This window comes from Cynocephalus volans, chromosome 4 (genome assembly GCF_027409185.1).
Source record: "Cynocephalus volans isolate mCynVol1 chromosome 4, mCynVol1.pri, whole genome shotgun sequence".
In the NCBI taxonomy this organism is placed as follows: Eukaryota; Metazoa; Chordata; class Mammalia; order Dermoptera; family Cynocephalidae; genus Cynocephalus; species Cynocephalus volans.
The window spans coordinates 160,521,856-160,548,394 of NC_084463.1; the positions used below are offsets into that span (position 1 = coordinate 160,521,856).

Here is a 26,539-nt window from a genome sequence, read left to right on the forward strand (position 1 = left end):
GGAGGGAGGGAGGTTTCGGTAATGGGCCACAATAATCAACCACATTCTATATCTACAAAATAAAATTTTAAAAAATAAATAAATAAATAAATAAACTGCCTAAATCCAAAAGTGGCTCACTGTGTCTGTACAGGTCAGAACAGTCAGGCCTGGCCTTGTCTTATGTGTGAGCTTGACAGCAGCCCATGGTTTCACCTCTCGTTTTAACCAAGGTTGAATCAGATAATTTGGAGTTATTTTTGGTTGCCACGTAGTTCTAATGATGTCCCTGAACCTGGGAGAGATGAATGATTTGTAGAACCTCAGTAAATATTGGTGAGTGGCTTAAGAAATTAAGATTCAGGGAACATATCTGGAAGTTTCGCAAGAAAGGTTTAGTCCCTGAAGGAATATTCATATATCCAAGTCACCTTATTTCCTGATGGAGAGCAAATACGATGTAATGTACCATCATGCTGAACAAATGCCTGGGAGCTCATTTCCATGAACCCATCAGAACCCATCAGAAGAATCAGGCAAGAGAGTATATTTAAGTGATCAAAAGAGCATGTGTGGAGAAGCCTCGGTGACCAGTGACAGTGAGACGGCAGGATGGGGTTCCCAGAGCTGCTGAATGCCATCGGGGGCATGGGGAACTTCCAAATCCTCCAGACTGCACTCCTGCTGTTTCCTACCTGCCTATTTGCCTGCCACAATTTCCTGCAGAACTTCACAGCCATGACCCCGGGACATCACTGCCGGCCAGCCAACTGGACCAATGGGTCTGTCACAAGCGGTGTTAGCGATGGCAACCTGCTGAGGGTCTTCATTCCGCTGGACAAGCACCAGAAGCCTGAACAATGCCTGAGATTCTCAGAGCCCCAGTGGCAGATCTTAAACCTTAATGGCTCCTCCTCTTTGAGTCTGGACACCGAGGCCTGCCTAGACGGGTGGATGTATGACCAGAGCATTGTCGCCTCCTCAATCGTGACAGAGGTGAGGCAAAGCTAGAGCTGAGTGCTGAAACTTCAGATAAATTTCAAAAATTTTTATCTTATTTGAGATATAACCTATTACATTAAATGCTTAAAATGTAAACCTATAGCTGCGTATATTTTACATATATGTACACCCCAATATCCAGACTAAGTTACAGACTATTTTTAGCACCCCATCAAACAGTGATGGCCCTCTCCATCACTACTGGCCCCCAAATATAACCACTGTTTTCCCTGCTACACCCTCAATTGGTTTGGCCTTTTCAATTTCATATAAATGGAATCATACCATACATATTCTTTAGTGTCCTGGTTTTTTTTCCCCCAACATAGATTTTTAGGAGTCATCCATCCGTGTTGATATACGAGGGTACTGCAAAAGGTTCATGGAGGATCCCCATACCAGCCAGCTGCCAAAAAAAAAAAAAATCATGGCAAAATAGAATTGAAAGATAATGCAAATCTTTCCATGAACTTTTTGAAGTACCCTCATATGTACTTACAGATCTCTTTTCTTTAGTGTTATAGGGTATTCCATTGCATCAATATACCATAGTCTATTCGTCTATTCTATTGCTGTAAGACATCGACACTGTTTCCAATTTGGGGCTATTGTGAATATCAGGGTCGTGGACATTCTTGTCCATGTCTTTTGGTGGGTGTAGGCGTTCATTTCTGCTGGGTGCGTGCCCAGGGTTGGAATTGCTGGATCACAGGGTGGCCCTAGATTCTGCTGAATAATTTTCTAAAGGGGTTGCATCAATTTACAAATGTCTGAGATGTTCAGCAATATTCCATTCCTCCACATCTGCCTCCTACACTTGCTCCAAGTGATTTTATTTGCCTTCACTTAGCTACTTGCAAGGCAGTCAGAAAATCAACACTTCATCCACTTTTTGTTACACCAGATTTCTCAATTTCCCAAATAAAATGAGAACTAAAGCAAAAAATTGAAGCATTTCAAACAAACTGGGTCTAGGTTTGTGTTGGTCATTCCTTTGGATTAGTGGTTTCCAGGGACTATGTGCTTTATAAAAATAATGTTACAGTAATCTTATTACTGTAACATTATTATGAAGGTTTGTGCCATTTAAAATAAATGAGTCGGTGTTCATGAAGGCAGCATTATGTGCCTAAAAGCGAGCTATGGTCCTGTCGACTTGCATGTACAAGGTGACAAGGTAGCTCTGAAGATTCCATTGAAGCCACAACCATCAACAGACCTGCATGGGGTGGGTGGGCGTAGGAGCTACCTGTTGACGCGTCCTTTTCTCCTCCAGTGGGACCTGGTGTGTGAGCACAAGTCGCTGAAATCCATTGCCCAGTCCATATTCATGGTCGGACACCTGGTGGGAGCCACTACCTTTGGCATCCTCTCGGACAGGTGAGAGGAGGAGGCCCAAGAAGGTCTCCAGAAGCTTCTGACAGGGCTAGTGCCCACGATATCCCAGGAAGTCAGGACACCACCCCCTGAGAAGATCTCCCCACTTGCTTCTTCCTGCCCAGCACCTCGAGCAGAGGGCTGGGGTAGAGCTGGACCCCCCGTCCAGCAGGCATGTGTCTGCTGTGGCTGAAGCGACCGCATCTCTCTTTATTCTTCTGAAATGAATCAAAATCACTAATCTCAAATTATTTTCTATCTGATGATGAATTTTTTTTTTTAAGGAACTTATTTATATTTTAATTGAAACATATCGATTGTACATATTTACGGGGTACGGAGGATATTTCAATACACGCACACAGTGTGTCATGATCAAATCAGGGTAGTTAGCAAATTCATCATTGCAAACGTTTATCATTTCTTTGCAATGAGAATATTTGAGCTCCTCTCTTCCAGGCATTTGAGAACAGACAATAAATTACGGATAGTCATAGACGCCTAGCACTACTGCTCACCACTAGAACTTATTTTTCCTATCTAGCTGTAATTTTGCATTTGTTAACCAGCCTCTCCCAATTCCCCCTTTCTCCTCCCCCTCCCAGCCTCTAGTGACCACAATTCTACTCTCTGTTTCTAAAAGTTCAGCTTTTGTTTGTTTGATTTTCGCTGATGAGTTTTGAGTCATGTGGCAGAATGCCTTTTGTCCTGTGGAAGGTGCAGCAGCCTGGTCCGTGGTCACTTTTCTGCCGACCGGCGTGACTTCTGCCTCAGTGTTGCCTCCCATTTCTTCCCGAGGAATCAGGAGATGCGCGACTGTCATTACTGTTGAGAACGACTGGCCTTATCGAGCACCCGTGCTGGACTCTCACGGAACCCTCCCGATAGCCATATGCAGTCGTTCCCTTTTTTGCTGATGAAGAAAAGAGACTTAGAGAAAGCTGATTCCAGCATGGACATTCAATCAATGTCTTTGGAAATGCCCATGGTGCCCATGACGAGGAAGCTCTGTGCTTGGTGCCTCATCCAGATAATCCTGGTCACAGCTGAGACACGGGCCAGGGCATGTGTTGGAGAAGTGCTGGGCACCGTGTCTGCTAGTTTTACCTCCTCATTTTTTGTTTGTTTGTTTTTTAAAAAATGACTGGTAAGGGGGTCTTAACCCTTGACTTGGTGATGTCAGCACCACGCTCACCCAGTGAGTTAACCGGCCATCCCTATATAGGGATCCGAACCCGTGGCCTTGGTGTTATCAGCACTGCACTCTCCCGAGTGAGCCACGGGCCAGCCCTACCTCCTTGTTTTTGGCCACCTATCAGATAAGTCAGCCTGGCACGGTACAGAGAGCAGCAAAGTGGACGTCAGAAGAGTAGGGTCCTGGCCCCTCTGTGTCTAACCACTGTGAGACCTTAGGAAACCCACGTAGACTCTCTGTATCATTTCTGTACAATCTGGGGGTTCCCCCAGCTCTCCCAGCTGCCCCAGCCTGGCTGAGCCTCAGCTTCCTGCCCACTGTGCTGAGATGCCAGCCTTGGCTCTGGGCAGGAGGGACCGGCCAGTCGAACACCTTGCTCATCAGGAAGGAGGCCGTCTGGAGGGCACCAGACTCTGTCCTCACCTCCCAACCTGCCCAGCATGAAAGGAGGGGACTAATTCCTTTCCACAGGGACTTGGGGAGCTCTTACTTTAAAAAACAGTCTGCAGGGGCCGGCCCCATGGCGCACTCGGGAGAGTGCAGCGGCACTCCCGCCGCGGGTTCGGATCCTATATAGGGATGGCCGGTGCGCTCACTGGCTGAGTGCAGTGCGGGCGACACCAAGCCAAGGGTTGCGATCCCCTTACCGGTCACAAAAAGACAAAGAAAAAAAAAAAAAAAACCAGTCTGCAGTAGTCGGGGGTGGGAAACATGCTCATAAATGACCCTTCCTGGGGACATCGAGACTTTAACTAGGAACCAGACAGAGGAGAGCAGTACTGGGTGAAAGCCCGATGCAGACACTAGTGACGCTTTGCAACCAGAGAGTGGCCTCTGGCCCAGGCTGGAGGAAGAGCCACGGAAGAGCATGGGCCTAGCGTGGCTGCTCTGTCTTCATTGCAGGTATGGCCGTCAGAAGATTCTGCAGGTTGTGGCCCTGCTGGTGGCCGCCGCTGGCACTAGTGCAGCCTTCGCCCCCACGTTCCCTGCCTACTGTGTGCTCCGCTTCCTCAGTGGGATGGCACTTACTGGCAGCATCCTCACCAACATCTGCCTCAGTGAGTTCCCAGCACCACTGTGGGCCCTGCTCCCAGCGCCAGCCCCAGCTCCTCCACTAACCAGCTGTGCAAAAACTAACTAACCTGGTTGGTTAGGTTGCTTAACCTTTCTGGGCCTCAGTTTCCCCATCTGTAAAATGGAGGTGAATATGGTAGTCCCTTGCTCATCTCATATATATTTATAGAATAATGGGACACACAAAGACATTAAGAAATATTAACTATTTTAAGGTAGTGGGTTAATTTCCCCAGCTCAAAGTCCCAGCTCCACCACTTACCTGTTGCTTTTGACAAGTGACTTAAACTCCATGCCTGTGAAATGGGAATCCTCGCTGATGCTTCTGCAGAGGGTTTTTGTGAGGATGAAATGAGATGAGGAGAAAGGACCAGAGCAGGGGCCAGAAGCCCACCCACTAGAGAGGTCTATCAGGGGAAAGGCTGGCCTGGGGCATTGCCCGGGCTCTGTGTCACTGACTGACAGGGGCCGATCTCTCTCCCTGGCTCTGCAGAGCTGATTTCCGGCAATGCCGGGCTTGTCATTCCCAGCCATGGAGTGGACCCCGACGCAGAGGCGGACACTGGTCAACACTTACTTCGCATACATGATCACAGTGGGCCAGATGGTCCTCTCAGGCCTGGCCTTCCTCATCCGGGAGTGGCGATGGCTGCAGGGCACAGTGTCTGTCTCCTACATGATCATTCTTCTATATGGCTGGTGCGTCAGCTCCCAGATCCACATTTTGCAATGCTAGTTGGCCCCTCCTGCCATTTCTTCCCAGACAGCATTTGCTGAGCTTGGAGCTTACTTTGGCTTGGCTAGAGTGCAGGATGCCCACCTCCTGCTGGCTCTGCCATGACAGTACCACATTGGATAAGCATGAAAGGGAGCTCTGGCTTGGGTCTACGGAGATTCTGACCCTCTTCAAGGAGAGAAGGGACCTTTGGCACACCAGGTGTCTTTATTTGATTTTTTTCTCCTTGCGATCTTTAGTGAAAAGTCCTGGGCCATTTGGGGTCCTTTATGGGCTTGCCCACCTCCAAAGGCTGCACACAGGTGTTTGATGTCTATCCCTGGACATCATGGGCCTGGGGCTCCCCAATCCCACACCAAATTCAGTCTTGAGTGATTGGCAACCAACCCTGGGGTATCTGATAAGCCCCAGGCTCACTTGGGTCCATAGAATGCCCCATGGGGACTGGACTTGGATATTTCTGGCCACTCCACTCAGGCAATGAGAAAAGGCTCATCTCTTCCCAGGTCCAGAATTACAAGGCAAGTGACTAAGAACTCTCATTAAAATGCTGATATCAATCCATACTCAGTACCGTGGAGAGATGTTCAGAATGTAGTGTTAAGGGAGAAATGCAGGTGGCAGAGCATGTGTACAGTTCATTGAGAGGTTTGCAAACACGAACACATGCCTACTTCTGTGTATTGCTCAGACTGAAAGAAACACAGGAAAGACAACTCCCAGCCCATTAACAGTTGCTCTCATCACAGTGGGACCCTGTCCCTGTTTTGTTTCTTCGGATTTTCTTCTGGGTTGCCCTATTTCCAAGTGGCTCCTTGATGGCTGTAAGTGGACGGCTAGTCCAGCACTTGCCGCTTTATCCCCTGCTCTGCACCACAGGTGGACAGACCCCCCTGGTACCCCCAGCTGATCAGGGTTGGGGTGGGCAGGGGGCTCTGCCCTGTCTCATCATGCCTGCAGATCACTACCCCCTCTCACTATCAGGCGACTGCCAGAATCAGCTTGCTGGCTCATCACCCATAACAAACTTGATGCGGCCGTGAAGAATCTGAAGGCTGTGGCAAGATTCAATGGCAGAAAGGAGCAGGGGAGAAAACTCACTCCAGAGGTAAGCACCAAGGAAATCCAAATGTTACCGGCGTCCTTCCTCCCCAGCTGGTGTTGCCACTCAGTGGGGGCCTCAGTTGGGCTAATAAGGGTGACAGAGGCAAGTTTTAACATCCAGAAGTACTAGCTGTCATATCAGATAATTAGAGAACCTGTGGAAATGGGTCCTGGTACACCCTTTCTCAGAAGCTGCTACAGGACGTGTTCCACCAAAACAAAGGTATGAACCAGGGGATCTAAGAAAGAAAAGATCCAAAATAGGAGAAAGACAAAGGGGAAGGGAAAGAATTGTGCAGCAAGTCTAGAGACCAACCAGTCCATATTGGAATAAAAAGACAGACCCATCCAGGAGGCCATTCACTAAGGAAAAAAAATCGTACTGAGAGATTGCTTGTTGTACCTGATGTTATTAATATGAGTTTTATGGTTATATCAGAGAATTTGGGATAAATGAGTAACAGGTGTGTAAGGAACAAAATATATAAACAAGCAAATAAAAAGGCAATTATTAACTCCAGGAAAAACAAAACGTCACACCAAGAAAGGAAATGTAATCAGAGTACATTGCATGGCTCAACTGTGAGCAATATTTATGTTGGGAGAATGAGGGAGGGGAAAGTATATGTCAGAGGTAGTGGGTAAGAGGGCTAAATCCTCTTCGTTCTTAGTATAAGTCAACAGAAAGTGGGAAAATCAAGCCATAGTAGCATAACATTTTATCTGGAAATAAGGAGATAAATACGAGAAGAAACACCTAGAAGAGTTGAAGGTAATTGCTTCTGGGGAGTAGGAATCAGGAGTGGTAATAGAGAAAGGAGAGTCAGGAACCTTTCTAATGGTGAACAAGAGGAAGCAATATAGCTGAATAGCTAAAATCCTAGATTTGGGGCCAGCGGCCTGGGTTTGACTCCCAGCTCACCACTCGTAACTCTGTGATCTTGGGCAAGTTAATTAACCTTCTGAGTCTCAGTTTCCTCATCTGCAAAATAAGGAGAATAACTGAATCTCCCTCACAGGATGCTGTGAGGATTATTAAATAAGTTAGTTCACACCAAGTACTTACAAACACAACCTGGCACATAGCACATGCTCAATAAATGGTGGGTATTCTTGGTGACAAGAAACATTAGTTAAAAGAACAAGAGAAACTGCTGTATAAGAGAATACCAACCCAAAATCTGAAGTCCCTTAATTCTCCTTGGAGGTGTGTAAGGGAATCAGCGATTGTGGGAGGAATCAACTCTGTGGTGTCAGAAAGCAGAAGGACTCAGGGCCAACGCCTTTCCCTAGGGCCTCCCCAGCTCTGGTCTCCTCCTGCTAGGTGGTGCGTTGCCACATGCAGGAGAAAATGGCCACTGTGAAAGCGTCCCTGTTCCTCCTGGATCTCTTCCGCACCCCAGAACTCCGCAGGACCACCTGCTGCATCTCAGTGGGATGGTGAGTGGCACCCCAAAGTGTGATCCTGAGTCACTCCCCTGACACCTGTTCCTGAGTTGTCATTTCTAAGTGCCCCATTAGCTCAAGACAGAGACTCAGGCAACGGATTGAGGCTAAGCAATCTGAGAAGATGAGAAATGGGCAACTCTGAAACCCGAGAGTATTTGGTTATAGAATAGGATCACATCCCATCCATGGCCACAAAGGCTAAGTAGAGAGACTCTGCTTTGGAAGGAAATTGTTGGCATCGCCTTTCTTCCAGGTTCTCTGCGGGCTTTTCCTTCTATGGGCTGGCTTTGGATCTGCAGCAATTTGAGTTCAGCATCTACTGGACACAAATGCTGTTTGCAGCCATTGAAGTGCCTGCAAACCTGCTAGCAGCCCTGAGTACCGACTACTTTGGCCGCCGGGTCACTGTCGTCTCCCTGCTGCTGGTGGCTGGCTGCATGATCATTGCCAACATATTTCTTCCTGAAGGTGAGGTTTCCTTGTGGTTCTCATGAAAACTCCATTTAAACAACATGTTTATCATCCAACTCTCATGATAAACAACATGGCCAGGTTTGATGGTTCAGAGCACAGACGAGAGAGCCAGGAAATCCTGTATCCTAGTCATTTTCTGACTCTGATCTTAGACAAGTTTACCCACTCAGCCTCAGCTTGTCCTCAGGTCGTTGTGAAGAGTAAGTGAGATGCACTTATTTAGTGTTTACTACTTGTCAGGCCCTGGGCTAGCACTTCCATGTATTAACTCATTTAATCCTCGCAAGGACCCCATGAGGTACTTTTACAGCTGAAGCAAAGAGAGTTTAAGTAATTTGTCCAAGGTCACACAGCTAGAAAGTGTTAACATTGGTTCAAGCTGTGTGAGGGCTTCATGGATGTTTTTGTTATATCAATCCCTGTAGATTCATGTTAGAAATAGTTTGTGGGGTTTTTGTTGCTTTTGTTCTTGTTTTTTAATAAAAGATCAAAAATAAAAAAATAAAGATCATGTGTACTTATGCCAGTACCTGGCTCATGGCACACATTCAGTAAATTTTAGTTATCATCACATGGGTAAGTTTATAAAGATATAAATTCAGCCTTCTGAGATCTAGTAGGAAGGGAACACTAATTTGGGATGGTGAGGGAATCACAGAAATCTAGAATACTGCAGGTGGGAGGCGTATAAAAGGCTGTGACAGCTGTCATTTTTCCTGACGAGGACACTGAGTCCATGAAGCAGCTGCCTCCCTGACTCTGCAAGACAGGACTAAGTTCAGTGGCCCATTCTCCCTCCCTCCCTCCTTTCTTCCTCTTCTAAAAATGTCGACTTATCTGGTTTTCAGTTATTCACAGTTATTTCTTGAGCACCTACCTACCCTGGGCTAGTTACAGGGACTCAGCAGAAGAGACGCAGACGAGGCCACGGCTCAGGGGGTATGCGGGCCTTCAGAAGGACAGACAGTGACTGGCCACATAACTGTGTTAATAGCACTTGTGATCATTGTCTCATAGGAGACATCCGAGGAGCCAGGCAGTGTATGGCAGGTGCAGCCCAGGGAAGAGGGTCAGGGAAGGCTTCTTTGTGAAAGTAGTATTTGAGCTGAGGCCTGAAGAAGGAATACGCGGACGCGTGGTGGGGACAAGAACACGCTGAGAAATGAGGAGCGCGTGTGCAAAGGCCCTGAGGCAGGGAGGTGCCCGATGCATTGAGATGTCAACACGGGAGCTCAGCTCTGACATTTCATTAACTCCCGGTTATCCACTCCCCACCCACTTCCTTCTCTCAGACATGAAAACCTTTCAGCTGGTGCTCACCTTATTTGGAAAAGGGAGCCTCGCCTGCTGTCTTACTTGTCTTTACCTATACACCATGGAGCTCTTCCCAACTGAAGTCAGGTAAGAAGATAGGCCGGAGTCTCTAGGAACAAGAGGGCAGCCGCTGTCCCTCAGAGCTCAGGACTGGGCCACCGGGGAAACCAGCCTCCACTAAGACAAGGCCTTATGGCAGTCACATCTCACAGGAGCAGATTCGTGTTGCTATTCTATTATGATTTGGGTTATTATCATACAAATTAACTTTTAGCTTAGTGACTGGAGCACAGCAGATGCTCAATAAATGTTTAACTAATGAGCAAATTTCTTTAGATACAGAAAAACACAAACATGCCAGAGCTAGGCAGATTGGGCTCCAGTCTAGCTCCACCGCTTAGCAGCTGTGTCCGGGTGACATCTTTAAACTCTCTGACCCTCCATTCCTTTGGCTGTAAAATGGGGACAATGACAGCACCTACTTCATGAGGTGGTGGCAGGAAAGGAGTTAATGATGTCAAGTGCCTGGAACAGTCCTGGCACAGACACACTCAGTAAGTGTTAGCCATTCGTTTTTACATTATTATTATTATGGTTCCCAATGAGCATCCTGCAAGGCCACATCAGGAACAAATGTTCCCTTCCCTTTGAGGTGGCCCCAGATGACCATTCCAAGGCCTGGCCCTTTACCACACAACCTTCTTGCCTCTCAGTGCACCAGCTCTGCTGACCCCAGGCCCTGCTCACTCATTCATTCAACAAATACTACATACATCATGGCCATGTACATGCAGGGGCCTAACCCTGTTCTCTCTCTCTGCAGGCAGATGGGAATGAGCGTTGGGGTCTTCTGCACGCGCCTGGGCGCCCTCCTCTCACCCCTGGTCTACATCCTCAGCGGCTACAACCCGGTGCTGCAGCCCATGGCGTTCAGCTTGGTCCCCATCCTGGCAGCCTCAGCAGCCTATTTCCTGACAGAGACCAACAACCTGCCTTTGCTGGACACCATCCAGGAAACAGAGAAGAGGTGGGACCCTTTCCACCCTGTCCCTCCAGCCCTTCAGAAAGTCCGCATGGCCTGGGCGCAGTGGGAACGGGTCCGCTGGGGATATTTCTTGCCTGGAAGGAGGGGAGGTGATAGAGAATCCTGTGGCCAGTGTCAGGACACTGGGGCATTTCCCACTGTTCCTGACCCTGCATCCGTAAATAAGATAACTTCCAGTTTACTAAAAGTTGTGGTGACCTCTTGGGAGCCTGACAAAGCATTTAGAGGTAAATTTGCAGGAGACCATGCACCATTCTGCCAACTTCTCCCCTTCCTGAATACATCATCTCTGTGCACAAGCAAATTCACATCACATGGCCAAATTCCCTGCAAATCGCTATGGTGACCAAGTCAGATCAAAAGGCCTGTCTGCTATTCCAGATGAATATTAGCCGTGATTTTTATTTTAGAAGGAACATGGGTCATCTAAACTATCCACTGAACATTTCTTTGCAAATAGGTTCTTTGCAGGTTGTTTGTGGCTTAGCTGATCTCGGCTGGGCCCTTGGTTGGGTCTGCTCCAGCTGGGCTGGGCTGGGCACCTCCCTGGGGGTAGCTCTGCTCCCCATCTCTCACCCTCCTCTGTGATCAGCAGAGCCCCCTTCCTCAGGGCAGTAACAGAGGCCCAAGGGCAGCTCCATCTACAAAGCATTCACCCTTTGACCTTGTATCAAAGCTTGTTTTTCTGTGCTTTCCCCTGCCCAGGATGAAGAGGGCTCATAACAAGGAAAGAGACATCAGAGAAAATACTGTGAAGAGTGGGTCGGTCACACTTCTCCCAGAAACGACAAAAGAAGAATGCACCGTGTGATGCCTTTGGATCCACACCTGTATTCTGAACAGCCCCCGCCTCTCTTCACAGCTTTCCCACATTTTGAAATGTGAATCATCTTGCTAAAAAATGCCACGGCAGCTGCTGGCCTCCAGTGAGCCTGACCTGACTTCCCATAGGAAAAGTAACAACAGTGCTGTGATATCAGGACCACCGAAAGGCAGACAAGTGTTCTGACTTATAGACCAACTTGGACAATCAGGGACATCTGAATACATGGGATGAGTTTTAAATAAATATTATGGAATCTGTTGACTTTAAGTTTGATAGTGGCACTGAGTTTTATAAACAAATGTCCTTTTTTGTGTTTAAAAAAAAAGAAGATGTAGGTTGAAGTATTTGGAAATGAAATGAAATTGTTGGGAATTTGCTTTTTTTTTTTTTTTTTTTTTTTTATTTAAAGATGACCAGTAAGAGGATCTTAACCCTTGACTTGGTGTTGTCAGCACCACGCTCAGCCAGTGAGCAAACCAGCCATCCGTATATAGGATCCGAACCCGTGGCCTCGGCGCTATCAGCGCTGCATTCTCCCGAGTGAGCCACGGGCCGGCCCGGGAATTTGCTTTAAAATGCTGGAACACGGCCAGCCAGTGGCTCACTTGGGAGAGCGTGGTGCTGACAACACCGAGTCAAGGGTTGAGATCCCCTTACCAGTCACCTTAAAAAAAAATTTTTTTTAATAAAATAAAATAAAATACTGGAAGAGTGCAGAGAGTAAGTGACAGGCTTGACACATGGCATTCATCGTACTCTCTACTTTTGAACATGTTTGCAAATTGTCCTGATAAAAGTGTTTTAAAAGCCCAGTAGCTTTTTTCTATGGTTAACCTAGAACAATGCTTTGCCTGCGGAAAGTGTCCCCCAGGCTGCAGCCCCAGGGCTTTTGCCGCCTCTGTGGTGGCCCTCATTGGGCCACATGACTTCCACTTCAGCCCTTAGTGGCCACAGGATGAGGCTACACCCTGGGCTGCTGCAGCCCACAGCCTGGTGCATCCACCTGCCCTGATCACTGGGCACATGGCAATTGTGATTTTCTGCAGTTGTAGAAGTCTAGAATCCCCTTGAGGAGGTTAAATACAGATTTAACTTTTACAGATATTTATTTTCTTACCATAATGAATAACTTTAATTAAAACTGGAAGTTCATTCGATTTCTAGGAGAAATATATAGTTTTCTAAAAAGTTTAAATTACTAATGAAGCAATATAAAAAAGATTCACCCAAAGTTGGGTTTTTGTATTCTGATAATTCTTCTCTTCCTTGGTCAAAATGTCTTAATTGCCTAGAAAAGTCATCAGATGAAGAGACAAGGCCAGGCAAACTAGGCTGGCACCTTGTCCCAAAACACTCACCTTATGCAGGAAAAGATTTTAGCTTTTTGTTTGTTTGTTTTGTTTTGGTTTGTTTTGTTTTGTTTTATTGAATCATAATTGATTATACATATTTCAGGGATTCAACATTAACATATGTTGATCAAATCAATATTATTAGCATATATTACAAATCATACTTATTCTTTATGCCCCCTATCCAACCTCTGCCCATCCCCCTCTCCTTCCCCACCCCACCTCTGATAATCCTAGATTTCTTCTCTCCTTCTGAAAGAGTCATGGGCCCTGTGACAGTGGTGGCCTGCCTGGTTGCAGGAGGGGTTGGTCCCAGCTCCAACTATTTTTACATTCTAAGTTTTCGTTGTGGAGCAGTTGGGTGGGAGGGGGAGAGGGGAAAGGGGAAGCAAATAGGATGGGAGAAGGAGGAAGGGGGGTGTGGTTGAGGCCCATGGCACCCCCTCATTCCTGCAGGGGAAACCAGGGGGCTTCCAGTGCTGGCTTGGTCATTGCTGGGCTGGTTGCAGGTGTTGGGGGGTATGGCTGAAGCCTTCGGCCCCCCACAGCCCCAGCTCAGGAGCCTGGGGTGTTTCCTGGGGGGGCTCAGTGGTTGCCACTGGGCTAGTTATGGATATCAGGGGGCATGGCTGAGGCCCCTGGCCCTCCCCACTCCCTGACTTGGGGTCCCAGGGGACTTCTGGCCCTTCTAGGTGTTACAGGTGTTCTTTGGTGAAGTGAGACCTTTACTAGTTAACACCAAACTTTGTCTCTGGTCTGTGGGTACTCTGTTTTTTCTTTCAGTTCTGTGTTGAATTATTTGCTGTTCCCACCACTTAAACTCTGTGCTGGAACTAATTTGTTGTCCTTTGCTTACTTCTAAAATGTGGGAACTTCCTGTGGGGACCAGCACTTGAGCCCTGTGGTTGAGCTAAACAGCTGCTGATTGTCTGAAGAAGGCTTTTTGTGCAGCTCAGGTTATAATGGTTGACTTTGTAGGTACTTCTGGATCTCGTGAGATTCAGTACACCTGGGTTGTGTGGAGACTCTGGTCTGGCCTGAGTCTTTTCAGCAAACTGCACCCCCTGCAGTTCTATGTTCCTGACCAGTCTCCACTGAGTGATCCTGTGCTGAGTAGGGGGAAGATCAGCTGTCCATGCTGTGTCCCAGTGTCTCCCAGTGGGCCCGTCTCCCCCACTGCCTGTGCTCCAAACACTTCCCATGGGATGGGCCATGCACCAGTCCCTTGCAATGACTCACTGGCTCTGAGTGGCTCCTTTTTTCAATTGTTGTGGCTCCTCAGTCCTATGTGGGTCCACAGGAACCCTGTTAGTGGTATTGTTGGCCTGGGGACCAACAAGGCCCTCTTCTCCCCTACCACCTCCAAGCAACTTCATAGGAAGGGTGCAGCTGCGGCTTTTGTCAGCTCCTGCTCCCTGTGCTCAGCAGCTCCAGCCTTGATGCAGCCAGGGCTCAAAATGGTAGGAGTGATCCTTTCTTTCTCTCATCATGGATTCTCCCACCTTCATGCACTCCGTAGGTCTCTCCTCCTCTTCCCCTGAGCTCTAGTGGCCCCACCTTGGCTGTCATTGCTTTTTCATAGATGTAACTTGGTTGATTAGTGGGAGAGAGTGACGCTGGGGACTGTGTATTCTGCCATCTTGACCAGAAATAAGATTTTAGCTTTTAAAAGTGTCTACATAAAATCAAGTTCAGAAAGCTGGCTGTAGAGTTCTACAGCAATAGTCAAAGTCACAGTGCCTCACACAAATACACAGCTGCTCATTTTGCCATTCATTTCAGCTTGTATGGAAATGGTGAAGGCTGCATTTATGACCATGGAGGCAAAGCTGATACTTTCAAAAATTACTATTAGTAGATATGCTGACAACACTCATTAAAAGAAAACAAGTTTATTTTGCAAACAGACAATCTATAAACTAGTGACCAGGCCAGTGGTTGGCCTCTCTGAAGGGAATATCTTAGAAGTTATCCATACTGCAAAGAATAAACAACTGGGGGTGAAATATTCAGTCATAAATAAATACTTTGAACCAAGTGACATAGTATTTGGGCACCTTGAAGTTTTGATACTGATGATGGGTCTGCAATGACAGGAAGGAGTAAAGAAATAACCTGGTTTAGTGGCCCAGAGGCTCTCCTGTGTGCATGTCTGACCCTAGACTGAATCGCACGTCACCAACACCAAGACAGTGTTTCCATAAAGTTCCCACTGCGACAGTCCCCTGTGCTTTTAGCTTTGGGCAAAGAACTGGAATCGGAGCACTCATACAGACTTCATACATAAATAAGTTGGCTGCCCAAAGGGAAAATATATGGACAGAATAGAATTCAAAAATTATTTTGTGAATGATTCTTGATTTGCAGTTTTGTAAAAGGATAGTTGCTGGCTTCAAATAACTGACATTTTGAAGCTGTTTGATGAGTTTCATACTGAAAAATACAAAGGCCACATGGAAGCAAATGAACATGCTCTGACAAAAGTATGTGGACCAGAATTCAAAGATTAAAAATTGTTTACTGGCAATGTTTTGTTAATGTTAAAAACCAGCTGGCTCACACACAAGCCTGGGGCGCTTCCTGCGGCGGCTCGGTGGTGCATCAAAAGGGTCAAGCTCCACAGCTCTGCCACGCTTGAGAAAAAAACCTTCATCACTGGTTTGAAATATTCACAGTAGCCAAAAGACGGCAGCAACCCAGGTGTCCATCACCAGGTGAATGGAGACACAATATGTGCTATATCCATACAATGGCATATTATTCAACCTTGAAAAGGAAAGAAATTTTGACCCATGCTACATCATGTGATTCCACTCATATGAGGTACCTGGAGTAGCCAAGTTCATTGTCAGGAAATAGTGTGGTGGTTGCCAGGGCTGGGGGGAGAAGGGAATGGAGAATTGTTGTTTAATGGATATAAGATTTTAGTTTTGCAAGATGAAAAATGTTCTAGAGATAAATGGTGATGATGGTTGCCCAGCAACAAGAATTGACTTAATGCCACTGAACTGTACACTTAAAAATAGTTAAAATGACAAATTTTGTGTTATAGATGTTTTACAACAATTTTAAAAAATAAATAGTTAAAAACAAAACAAAAAGTTAAAAGACAAACTTTTTTTTTTAGATTGGTAGCTTTATGTGGTTGTTTTTAATAACAGCGTTATTGAGATATAATTCACATACCATAAAATTCACCTTTTTAAAGTTGAAATAACAGTTCTATGGTTTTTAGTATGTTCACAGAGTGTGCACCCGTCATGACTGCCTAATTTTAGAACATTTTCATTTCCCCAGAAAGAAACCCAGTGCCCATTAGTAGTTGTTTTAGTCCATTTTGTGTTGCTATAACAGAAATACCTGAGACTGGGTAATTTATAAGGAAAGGAGGTTTATTTGGCTTTCGATTCTGGGACAGCTGCATCTGGCACGGGCCTCAGGCTGCTTCTACTCATGGTGGAAAGTGGCAGGGAGCTGGCGGGTACAAGCAGATCACATGGCAAGAGGAAGCAAGAGAGAGAGAGGGGAGGTGCCAGGGTCCTATAAACAACCAACTCTCGTGGGAACTAATAGAGCGAGAACTCACTCATTAATCCCCCTCCCCCAGGGAGAGCATGAATCCATTCAAGAGGGATCCGCCCCCATGACTCAATCAGTTTCTATCACTGCCACATTGGGGATCAAATTTCCACATGAGTTTTGGAGGGGACAGCACATCCAAACTCCATCAGTAGTCATACCCAGTCCTCACTGGTAATAACTGGTCAAGTTTTCTGTTTGTATAGACTTGCCTATTTTGGAAAATTCATGTAAATGGAAGCACATAATATCTGGCCTTTTGTGTCTTGTTTTTTTCACTTAGCATAATGCTTTCAAGGTTCATGTATGTTGTAGCAAGTATCAATACTTCATTCTTTTTTTATGTCCAAATAATATTCCATTGTATGGGTATAACACATTTTGTTTGTCTTTTCCTCAATTAATTGTCATTTGGTTTGTTTCCACTTTGGGACTATTGTGAATAGTACTGTCATGAACATTCATAAACAAGCATTTGTTCGAATTCCTGTTTTCATCTCTTTTGGATACATACCTAGGAGGGGAATTGCTGGGTCATAGAGTAACTCCATGTTTAAACTTTTTTTTTTTTTTTTTTTGGGTGGCTGTCTTGTCAGGGGATGTGAACCCATGACATTGGCATTACAAGGCTGTACTCTAACCAACTAAGCTAACAGCCAGCCCCACGTTTAACCTTTTGAGGAACTGCCAGACTGTTTTTTGCAATGGCTGCATCATTTACGTTGCCACCCCAATGTATGAGTGTTCCAATTTCTCCATATTTTTGCCAATACTTGTCATTTTCCATTTTTTAAAATTATAGCCAGTCAAGTGAGTGTGATGTAGTATCTCATTGTGGTTTTGATTTGCATTTCCCTAATGACTAATCTGCTAAGCCTATGTTGCAAGCCTTGTTAATTTTGATTAAATTCTCAGAGTTCTGAAAAAATTATTTTTAACATTTTTTGCAAGTGTTTATATTGCTTTTATGAGAGAAGATGATTTTGGGAAGTCCTTGGACTCCACCATTTGAAAAGTACTTCCCTCTTATGTGGTGGTTTTAAGAAATGTCCACAAATCCTTTGATTCTCGTCCATTCAAAAGATGGAGACTAATTCTCCTCCCATTGAGTGCAGGCTGCATTTGGCAACTCACCTGTAATGAACAGAATGTGACAGAAGGGACAACGTGTGACTTCCAAGGCTAGGTCACGAAAAGCATAATGACTTCCTTCTTACCCTCACTCTTGGCTCACGCCCTTTGGAGAAAACCATCTGCCATGTCATGCTGACACTCAAGCAATCCTGTGGGGAGAAGCACTCGGTGAGCAACTGAGACCTCCTGCCAACAGCCATGTGAATGGACCCCTTTGGAAGAGGGTCCTGCAGCCACAGCCAAGCCCAGAAATTACTGCATCCCTGACAGACATCAGGACCGCAAAGGTCAGGAAAGACCCTGAACCAGAGCCGCTCAGCTAAGCTCCTCCTGAATTCCCAACCCAGAGAAACTGAGATGATAAATGTTGGCTGTTTTAAGCTGCTATGTTTTGGAGTACTTTGTTAAATCGAAATAGAAAACTAGTACATTTTGATAAATCAAATGTTAGTTTTTAAAAGGAAAACCTGGTAGTCATTTCTATATACAAAAGTCATCCTCAAGAACACTTCACACCTTAAACTAGTAGCACATGTACACATGGGATCAAAGTAGGAGATTTTGCACATACCTGGCCACCTTAGTCCTTCTAATACCATCGGCAACCCTGTCTCTGTTGTACGGCTTGTGACCTTTGGGCAGCACTGTCTTTGCTGACTTCCCACTGGATGACACTGATGACATTACCATTGTCACCATGTTTCAGGGCTGTTTCTACAACCAAGAGAGTCTCCTCAGCTTGTGGCTCCAACTGTTCTTACATCTCAGCTCCTCCTGCCTCCTCAGCAGGGCAAGCTTCTGGAGGCAGGAATAGGGAGGCAGGGGACAGCGGGGGGTGGGGGGACACTGCAGCCTTCCCACGGTCTCCTTGCACCAAGCTTTGCCTGAACCAGAATACTTCCTTAATTTAACCACTTTTTGATATTATTTGGGTTGTTACAAATATTTTAAGGTTGCTTGGGGTTATGGGGTTCTGAATCTAGACTAGATTTAGTCTATGGTATCCAATCGGATTGCCACTGGCCACATGTGGCTATTGAAATTGAAATTAAAATTAAATAAAATTTAAAAAAAATTTTTTTAAAAGATGACCAGTAAGGGGATCTTAACCCTTGGCTTGGTGTTGTCAGCACCACGCTCAGCCAGTGAGCGAATCGGCCATCCCTATATAGGGATCCGAACCCATGGCCTTGGTGTTATCAGCACCACACTCTCCCAAGTGAGCCACAAGCCAGCCCTAAAATTTAAAATTTAGTTCCTTAGTTTCTCTAGCCCCATTCCAAGTCCTCAGTAGTCATGTGGTGCTAGTGGCTACTCTATCAGGCAGCACAGACCTAGAATATTTCCATCATCACTGTGTTCTACCTACTTCCACTCCAATTGTCTTCAAAAACATGACATCACATTGGGTATTAGAGTCTGATTGTTGAAGAGGCACTGGACATAAAGCCTTCTTCATTTGCAAGAGGGGCCCCTCTCCTGATGAGTCCTAGTTGATATATATGACTTTTCTGGGTAATTTCCTACTACTTCTAGATGGAAGTTTCAAGAGCAATTCTATGCAAGAGAGGATGACTACGCAAAACAGCAAAAGAAAAAGAAAAGAAAGAAAGAAAAAGAGTTGGCAGATTAGCCCAGTTGATTAGAGCACAGCCTTATAACACCAAGGTCACAGGTTGGAATCCCCATACCAGCCAGCTGCCAAAAAAAAAAAAAGAATTTAAACAATGCTTTCATTGTTATCTCCTCAGGGCAGGATTTCATGGGCTCCCAGGGCCACTTCTCTCTTTACCAAGTACTTACTAAGGGCAACCCAAGGTCAGTTGTCATATAATCCTAGCCCACACCTGGCCCTATCCAGAGAGGGAACACAGCCAGCCCCCCAGCCAGGGCTGTTCCCAGCACACTTCCCCTCTCAAGGGCCAGCAGCAGGTCTTGGAAGGATGTGGTGAGATGATAACACAGACCCATATAGCAGAAATGGAGCAGCTGAGAAGCTCAAGTCCAGAGAAGGACCTCGACCCGAGTGGTTCTGGCCCACTGCCAGCTTCAAGCAAAGAGACCCTCTGGTAGTGACCGTGAACACAGTCAATTTCATGGGCATGTAACCCGTGCGGTTGGACAGGGCCCCAAGCTGGGTTTAATGCCCTGCTGCCACTAACTTGGAATTCTTACTCATTTTTGAACAAAGTGTCCTGAATTTTCATTTTGAACTGGGTCTCTCAAATTATGTAACTGTCCCGACTGCACGAGAGCAGACTCTTTCTATGTAAGGCCTTAATCTGTGAGCAAGAGACCAAAGAGGCAAGGAAGTAGGGATGCGTTGAGATGCTGCAGAGACAAGGGACAGCGATGGATGGAGGATCCCAAGAGGTGGCAGCTTTTGTACGTGGGGGCACGTCAGGGCCCTTGAAGTTCAGGCATCAAGAGGTAAACCTTGATTACTGCAGAAACATTACTACTTAGAGAAACTCTGATTAACCACAAAAAAGGTTTTTGTGTTCTAACTTTGTTTTACTGTAATGCTGACAGTTTATTCTCTTCCCAAACTTTTGCCTAACTTCACATAAACAGGTAAAAACTCAAACTGACAGATTCTACAATGTCTGTCTGAAGCAAAAACTTAATTGTTTGAAAATAAATTAAATCAGCAAACTTGTAATTAAAATTTTTCAATGTGCCAAAGAAGATACTGTGATTTATCAGCAAGCCATACTACACGCAATGCATTTTTGATATTTAAAAAGCAAAAAATAGCTTTAGAACATAAAGGGATACTTAAGCATTACACAGAGAAGTAGAACTAGCTAAATGGTCTCTTTTACCTGAAAAGGGCTCCAAATGTTTTCGATTTTTTGTGTGTCTGATTAGGAAAAGAGATATAACTAATAAACGAAATATAATAGTCAAAAGAAAAAACAAGATAAAGAAATGATCGAAGAACAGAACCTCAGATTCAGCCTGATACAGAATTATGTAAAATAGCACATCAGTATAACTACTCACATACCTGGAATATCTGCTGACTGTTGACTAAAAGTAGCATATGGAAACAACTATAGCTTTAATTCCATACAAATAGAGCTGAAAATCTACTATAGCTTTGTAGCTACTTGCTAACTTTTTGCATGCATTTGGGGTATTTGTTTGGTTCAGTGATTAAAACAAAAAAAAAGTCAGTTAATTCTAAAAAAAAAAAAAAAAAAGAAAAAGAAAACATTTACCTCCTTGATAGCTGCATCTTCCATTCCTACCCCATACGCCCTCTCATTTTGAAAACTTACACTATTTCCAGAGCTAACCAGAACATTTTGAGTTATTAAAGTCCCCCTCCTCCCCACAAGAAAGCTAGAAGCACCTAAGCCAACAGCACTCTTCTTACTGGACCTCAGGATGAAACAAACCAAAGTGGGAACAGCATCCGTCCTCGGGGGAGCCCCCATCCCCACCCAGTCACCAGCCCCGAGGCACAGGGGCCGAGGAGGACGTGCTCCTCTTTGATGGACGGGCAGGGAGGAGGGGAGCACATCTTGAAGATGGGTCACCTTGTGCTGCCCTTGAGTGAGCATTTGCTAAAAAGGAGCAGAGTTCATCTTGCATGTTCACACGATCCTTGGAGATCCAGCTCAACTCTCACAGCGTCACCTGTAAGGACAAGATAAACAGCTCAAACTGGGGGCCTGGCTCAGTTCAGCCCTGGTGCTACGAGGATGGTTAACATCACATCCTAAGGAAGAGCGTCCACCTGGGAGAGTCACCCGCCTCCAGAGCAGGGCTGGGAAAGGGTGGGGGAAAGCAACCGATGTCGGGTTCCTCTTTTCTTTCTTGTCCATGTCACTTCCAAAGTAAACAGACCCCCTCCTCTTCCCTAAATTCCTAGAGTAGAGGGTGTTTAAATCAACTGAAACATGCAAGTAGGTGGAGCATATATCCAGGACCACCTAGTCCATTCACCACCCTTGTGTGAACTTGAAAAATGTATCACTTTAGAGCAGATGCAGCTCCCTGGGCACCACTTGGTGGGTGAATGGTGCCTCTGTGCAAGTTAGAAACAGTCGCACCTCCAGCCCCGGGGAGAAACAGCTTCACAGTACGATGGGCTGCGTGGCCAACAAAACGTGGGCTCGATTTCAGCATCCCAGCCCCAACCACCTGGCCAGGCACCCTTGCTCAGTGAACAGGCTGCATGACTGCACCTGGAGGTCCTGCTTAATCACTAAACATTAAGCCATTCTACAATAGGAGGAAAGCAATTTTCCTGATATAAACTATGTCATATGCAATTGTCCAATAATTCTTAAAATATGCCAGCGGCAACTAGTTTCTTTTAAAGAAGAGACTTAAAAAAATAAAAATAAAAAAATAAAGAGGAGACTTATTAACTCAAGAGAATCTCAGGAAAATTTCAGGTTATATAAAAGGAAGTGAAAAAATTTAGACAAGACTCAGAAAGATATTTGGGCAATGGTATAACAGAAGGATAGGTGGTGTGGTCTCTAAAGTCAGCTGGAGGTGAGTTCAGATTCTGACTACATGACCTTGGATAAGTCATTTAGCCTCAGTTTCCCCATCTGCAAAACAGAAATAATAATGTGTACCTCACGGGGCTTTTCTGAAGATTGAAGGGGTAACATTCACTCATTCATTCATTCATTCAACTAATACTTCCTGAGCACTTCTTACATACCAGGCACTGAAACACAATACACAGAATATACAGATAAATCCCCTATCATCTAGTGTGGGATCAAAAATAATATACAATTTCCATTGTGATAAGAGTTATGAGAGGATATGATGGAGGGTTACTGACCTGGAGGGTGGGTCAGGGACAGTTTCTCATTGGCCTGAGATCTGAATAAAGAGTGGCAGCTAACCAGGCAATGAGAGGGAAGAAGAGAGACCCAAGCAGACAGAAGAGCATATGCAAGGGTCCTGTGGCACGAGGAAGGTTGGCTCTGAAGTGAGGCCACTGGGGCTGGAGCACAGAAATCAAGGGGTAGAGTAAGGATGCTGGGAGAAGGTAGCTGGGCCAGACTGGGCAGAGTCTTGAGGGCTTCCTAAGGCTGAGAATCTTCATCTCAAGAGCGATGGGAAGTGAAAGGTGAGTATTATGCAAGAAGGGGGAAGAGGAGAGGAGGCAGGTGTGACAGAATTACATCGCTTTCTGAAAATATCACTTTGGCTGTGGAATAGAAAATAGATTGGAAGAAAAGCGATTGTGTGGGGACAAATTGGTAGGTCATTCCAGCCATCCAGTTAAGGACAATAGCCTGGACCAGGGTGGTGGTGATGGAAAGAGAAGAGGTGCTTTCACTGGGGACAGAGGAGGAAATAAACAGGATAGGTAACGGGCAGGAGGGGATGACAGCTTCATCCAGGTGACTCCTAGACGTCTGGTGTGTGTGCCTGAAGGGACATCAGCACTATTCACTGGGACAGGAAATGCTGGAGGAAGGCCAGGTTGTAGGGGAAGACCCTAACTTAGCTTAAGGAATATTGAATTTAAGATGCTTCTTCTCCAAAAGAGACACCCAAAAAGCAGCTGTATCTGCACCTCTGGCACCAGAGGAAAGGTCTGGGCTACAGATAAAAATCCCTGAGCCGTCCGTGCAGAGGTGGCACCCAACGCTGTGGGTGTCGAAGAGATGCCTTAACACCATTTGGATAACTTGTAAACTTTGAAGAGTGTATCCCCGCTTGTGCATTCTTGTTCTGTAATCAAATCACCAAATAAGCATTTTAAACTTTTTATTGCGTTTCTAAAGATACGCAGTTTCTATCTCCGAAAGTATGGCAAGAAGTCATCCAGCCGTGGAAGACATGAGTTCAAGAGAAGCTCCCACCCAGAGAAATCTCAGGAAACCTGAAGGTATGGGGCATCTATTGCTGCATAACAAACTACTCCAAAACTGAGCAGCTTAAAACAACAAACATGTATCATCTCACAGTTTCAGTGGGTCAGGAATTCAGGAGCTCTTAGCTGGGTGCTTCTGGCCCGGGGTCTCTCTTGAAGCTGTAGTCAGGTCATTGGCCAGGGCTGGAGGATCCGCTTCCGGACGGCACACCCAATCGCTGCCGTCGGGGGCGTCATTATTCACCACGTGAACCTGCCTCTTCATAAGGCTGCTCCGTCAGGACATGGCAGTTGGCTTCCCCCAGAGCAAGTGATCCAAGAGAAACTCTAAAGCCACAAGGGCTTTTATGTCCTAATTTCAGACATTACATTTGGTCACTTCCACCATATTCTATTCACAAAAAATAAGTCACTAAGTCTGGCCCACGTGCTAGGGAGCAGAATTAGGCTCTACCTTTTTTTTTTTTTTTTTAAGATGACCGGTAAGGGGATCTTAACCCTTGACTTGGTGTTGTCAGCACCACGCTCTCCCAGTGAGCAAACCGGCCATCCCTATATAGGGATCGGAACCCGTGGCCTTGGTGTTATCAGCACCACACTCTCCTGAGTGAGCCACGGGCCGGCCCTAGGCTCTACCTTTTGATGGGAAGAATCTCAAAGAATTTGTGGACATTTTTAAACCATTACCCTGAAATACCATAGTCAAATTCTTTGAAATAAAAGTAGCTCCTTTCTCTAGGTTTCTCTATGGCCTCCCACATTCAGAAGAAGTGGGCATTGGACCCATCTCCTCTGATTTCCCTGGCTTGGTGATAAATATCTGTAATTAAGCCTAGGAATTTTATTCTGTCCTTTTCAAAACACAAAAAGTGAGATTCATGTTGAAAACTGACTGTCTACACTGCAGATCCAGGGATCTCTTTACTGTCATCCTCCAGATTCTGGTCCTCGGCCTTGCACGTCAGGACACAATATGTTATCTCATCCTTAATGTGTCATCACATTCCCCAGAGATGGCCAAGCTCTGGGAAAGTGGTCTACACTAAACTCATTTTTGAGAGACTAATTCATAAACCAGGACACCTGAGCGCTTGTAGCCACCAGGGAATCCTTTGGGCCCAATTATTGCAGATCCATTCGGGGCCAAAATGGACCTCACACCCACTCACTCTGGGCGGCTCTAAGAGACCCTGGCCATCCACCAGGAATTAGTTGCACACAAACACCCCAGCCTGGGGAAAGAGAACAGAGAAGTTGAGGTGAGAGACCTTGGGGAAGCAGTGATGTCTGTGCCCCAATTCCCTGGCCCTGCCAGAGGACCCCAGCGCGCAAGCTCAGCCCTGCCTGCCTCTGAGGCAATTCGGGCCAAGGCATCCAGTATATTATACCCCTCAGGGCCCGGAATTTATCTAGCTATGAGAATCCTGGTATCCAGGGTGCCTCTTTGGACAACCTTAAGGGCCACCAGAGCTGCATAAGTAAAATACACAAAAAGCCAAAATGAAAATGGCCTTAAAAATGACCTTAGTTTTTCTCCCATGAACAGTCCAGGCATAAGCCATCCAGGCAGGAAGGCACAGCATCAAAAACCAAAGATCACTCTGTCCATAGCTCTGTCATTCCTAGAGCACTGCCATTGTCCTCACAGTCCAAGATGGCTGCTACCGTGTCCCCTTCCCAGCCACTGGGGAGGAAGAGGTGGGGAAGTGGGGGCACTTCCTCTCCTTAAGGACACAGCCCAGAGGGCCCACTTCTCCTCCACTCACATGCTGTCAGCCAGAACCTTTCCACACGGCCACACCTGGCTGCAAGGGAGGCTGGAAATGTAGTCTTGAATTGGGGCAGTCATGGGTCCCACTAAAAAAGTAGAAGTGTCTTGGTATAAGAAGGGGAATATGGATAAGGGGCACTTGGCAGTTCTCACCATCAGATTTTAGTCTACTCTTGCCATGTTCATGTTGGGGGAAATATAATAATTTAATCAGGCCCCTTCACCTTAGGTGCAGTTTGGGGGTGGTGCAGGGCATTCTTTGTAAGCAAGTTGTGTGGAGGGTGGAATTAGTGCGCATGTGCAGCGCAGCCTAGCTCTCCCACCTACGGCTTCCAAGGACCTGTTTGCTGGTTACTGAGCTCATAGACCTGCATGTGAGGGGTCTGGGGGCCCAGCCTGGCATGTGAAGGGTTTGTGACCCAGTCTGTACAACAGGCTTGAGGGGTCTGTGAGCTCCAGACGCAGCCGTAGCTCAGCAATGGGCCCAGTCAGCAGGATTACGGGCAGGTAAAAGAGCTCAACAGTTCACAACAAGGACAATTTACATTTACCAGGGATATGCCGGGTGCTGGGAACGTGCAAGGGTTTGACTTGCATTAGTACAGAATTTTCACAAGAGTGTTACTATTTCCACTTACAGAAGCATCAACTGAGATCCAGAATATCTGAACTTTTTCCAGTCCACCCAAAAGTACAAGTCAAAGCCTACATTTAGACCACCCGGCTAATTCTAGAGCACACATCTAAACCATCACCTGGAGCAATGTTGTCCAGTACAAATATACTGTGAGTCATGTATATTGCAACTTTTCTAGTGGCCACATTAAAAGAAATATACTGTGAGTAGTATAAAATATAGTGTTAAATATAGTAGAAATATACTGTGAGTCATGTATATAATTTCAAGTTTTCTAGTGGCCACACTAAAATAAAATTAATTTACGATATGCATTATAATGAATGTATACCATACATTATAATAAAATAGTATAAATTATAATATACATTATAATTGTACTGTACACTTTATAATATACTGTAGGAGCAGCAAAAATCTACCTTCTTCCTCTTAGGGTCCTGGCTGGGTCCAAGAATTAAACTAACATAAGATAGATTAACAGGAGAAAAGCACACAAATTTATTTAACACAAGTTTTACATGGACAGGAGTCCTCATAAAAAATGAAGACCCAGGGCTGGCCCGTGGCTCACTCGGGAGAGTGCAGTGCTGATAACACCAAGGCCACGGGTTCGGATCCTATATAGGGATGG

The 26,539-nt window shown here is 45.7% G+C and overlaps 1 protein-coding gene across 1 annotated transcript in view; it reads left to right on the plus strand.

Moving 5' to 3' along the window:
- Positions 1-591: 591 nt before the first annotated feature.
- Positions 592-26,539, plus strand: part of LOC134376693 (solute carrier family 22 member 20-like) — a 39,016-nt gene continuing 13,068 nt past the window's right edge. Inside the window, exons 1-9 of the mRNA XM_063095170.1 lie at positions 592-975; positions 2,258-2,361; positions 4,457-4,611; positions 5,158-5,326; positions 6,348-6,471; positions 7,792-7,907; positions 8,170-8,384; positions 9,683-9,791; positions 10,528-10,731. Coding sequence (XP_062951240.1) covers positions 592-975; positions 2,258-2,361; positions 4,457-4,611; positions 5,158-5,326; positions 6,348-6,471; positions 7,792-7,907; positions 8,170-8,384; positions 9,683-9,791; positions 10,528-10,731 — 1,580 coding nt within the window. The remainder of the gene's footprint in view (positions 976-2,257; positions 2,362-4,456; positions 4,612-5,157; positions 5,327-6,347; positions 6,472-7,791; positions 7,908-8,169; positions 8,385-9,682; positions 9,792-10,527; positions 10,732-26,539) is intronic.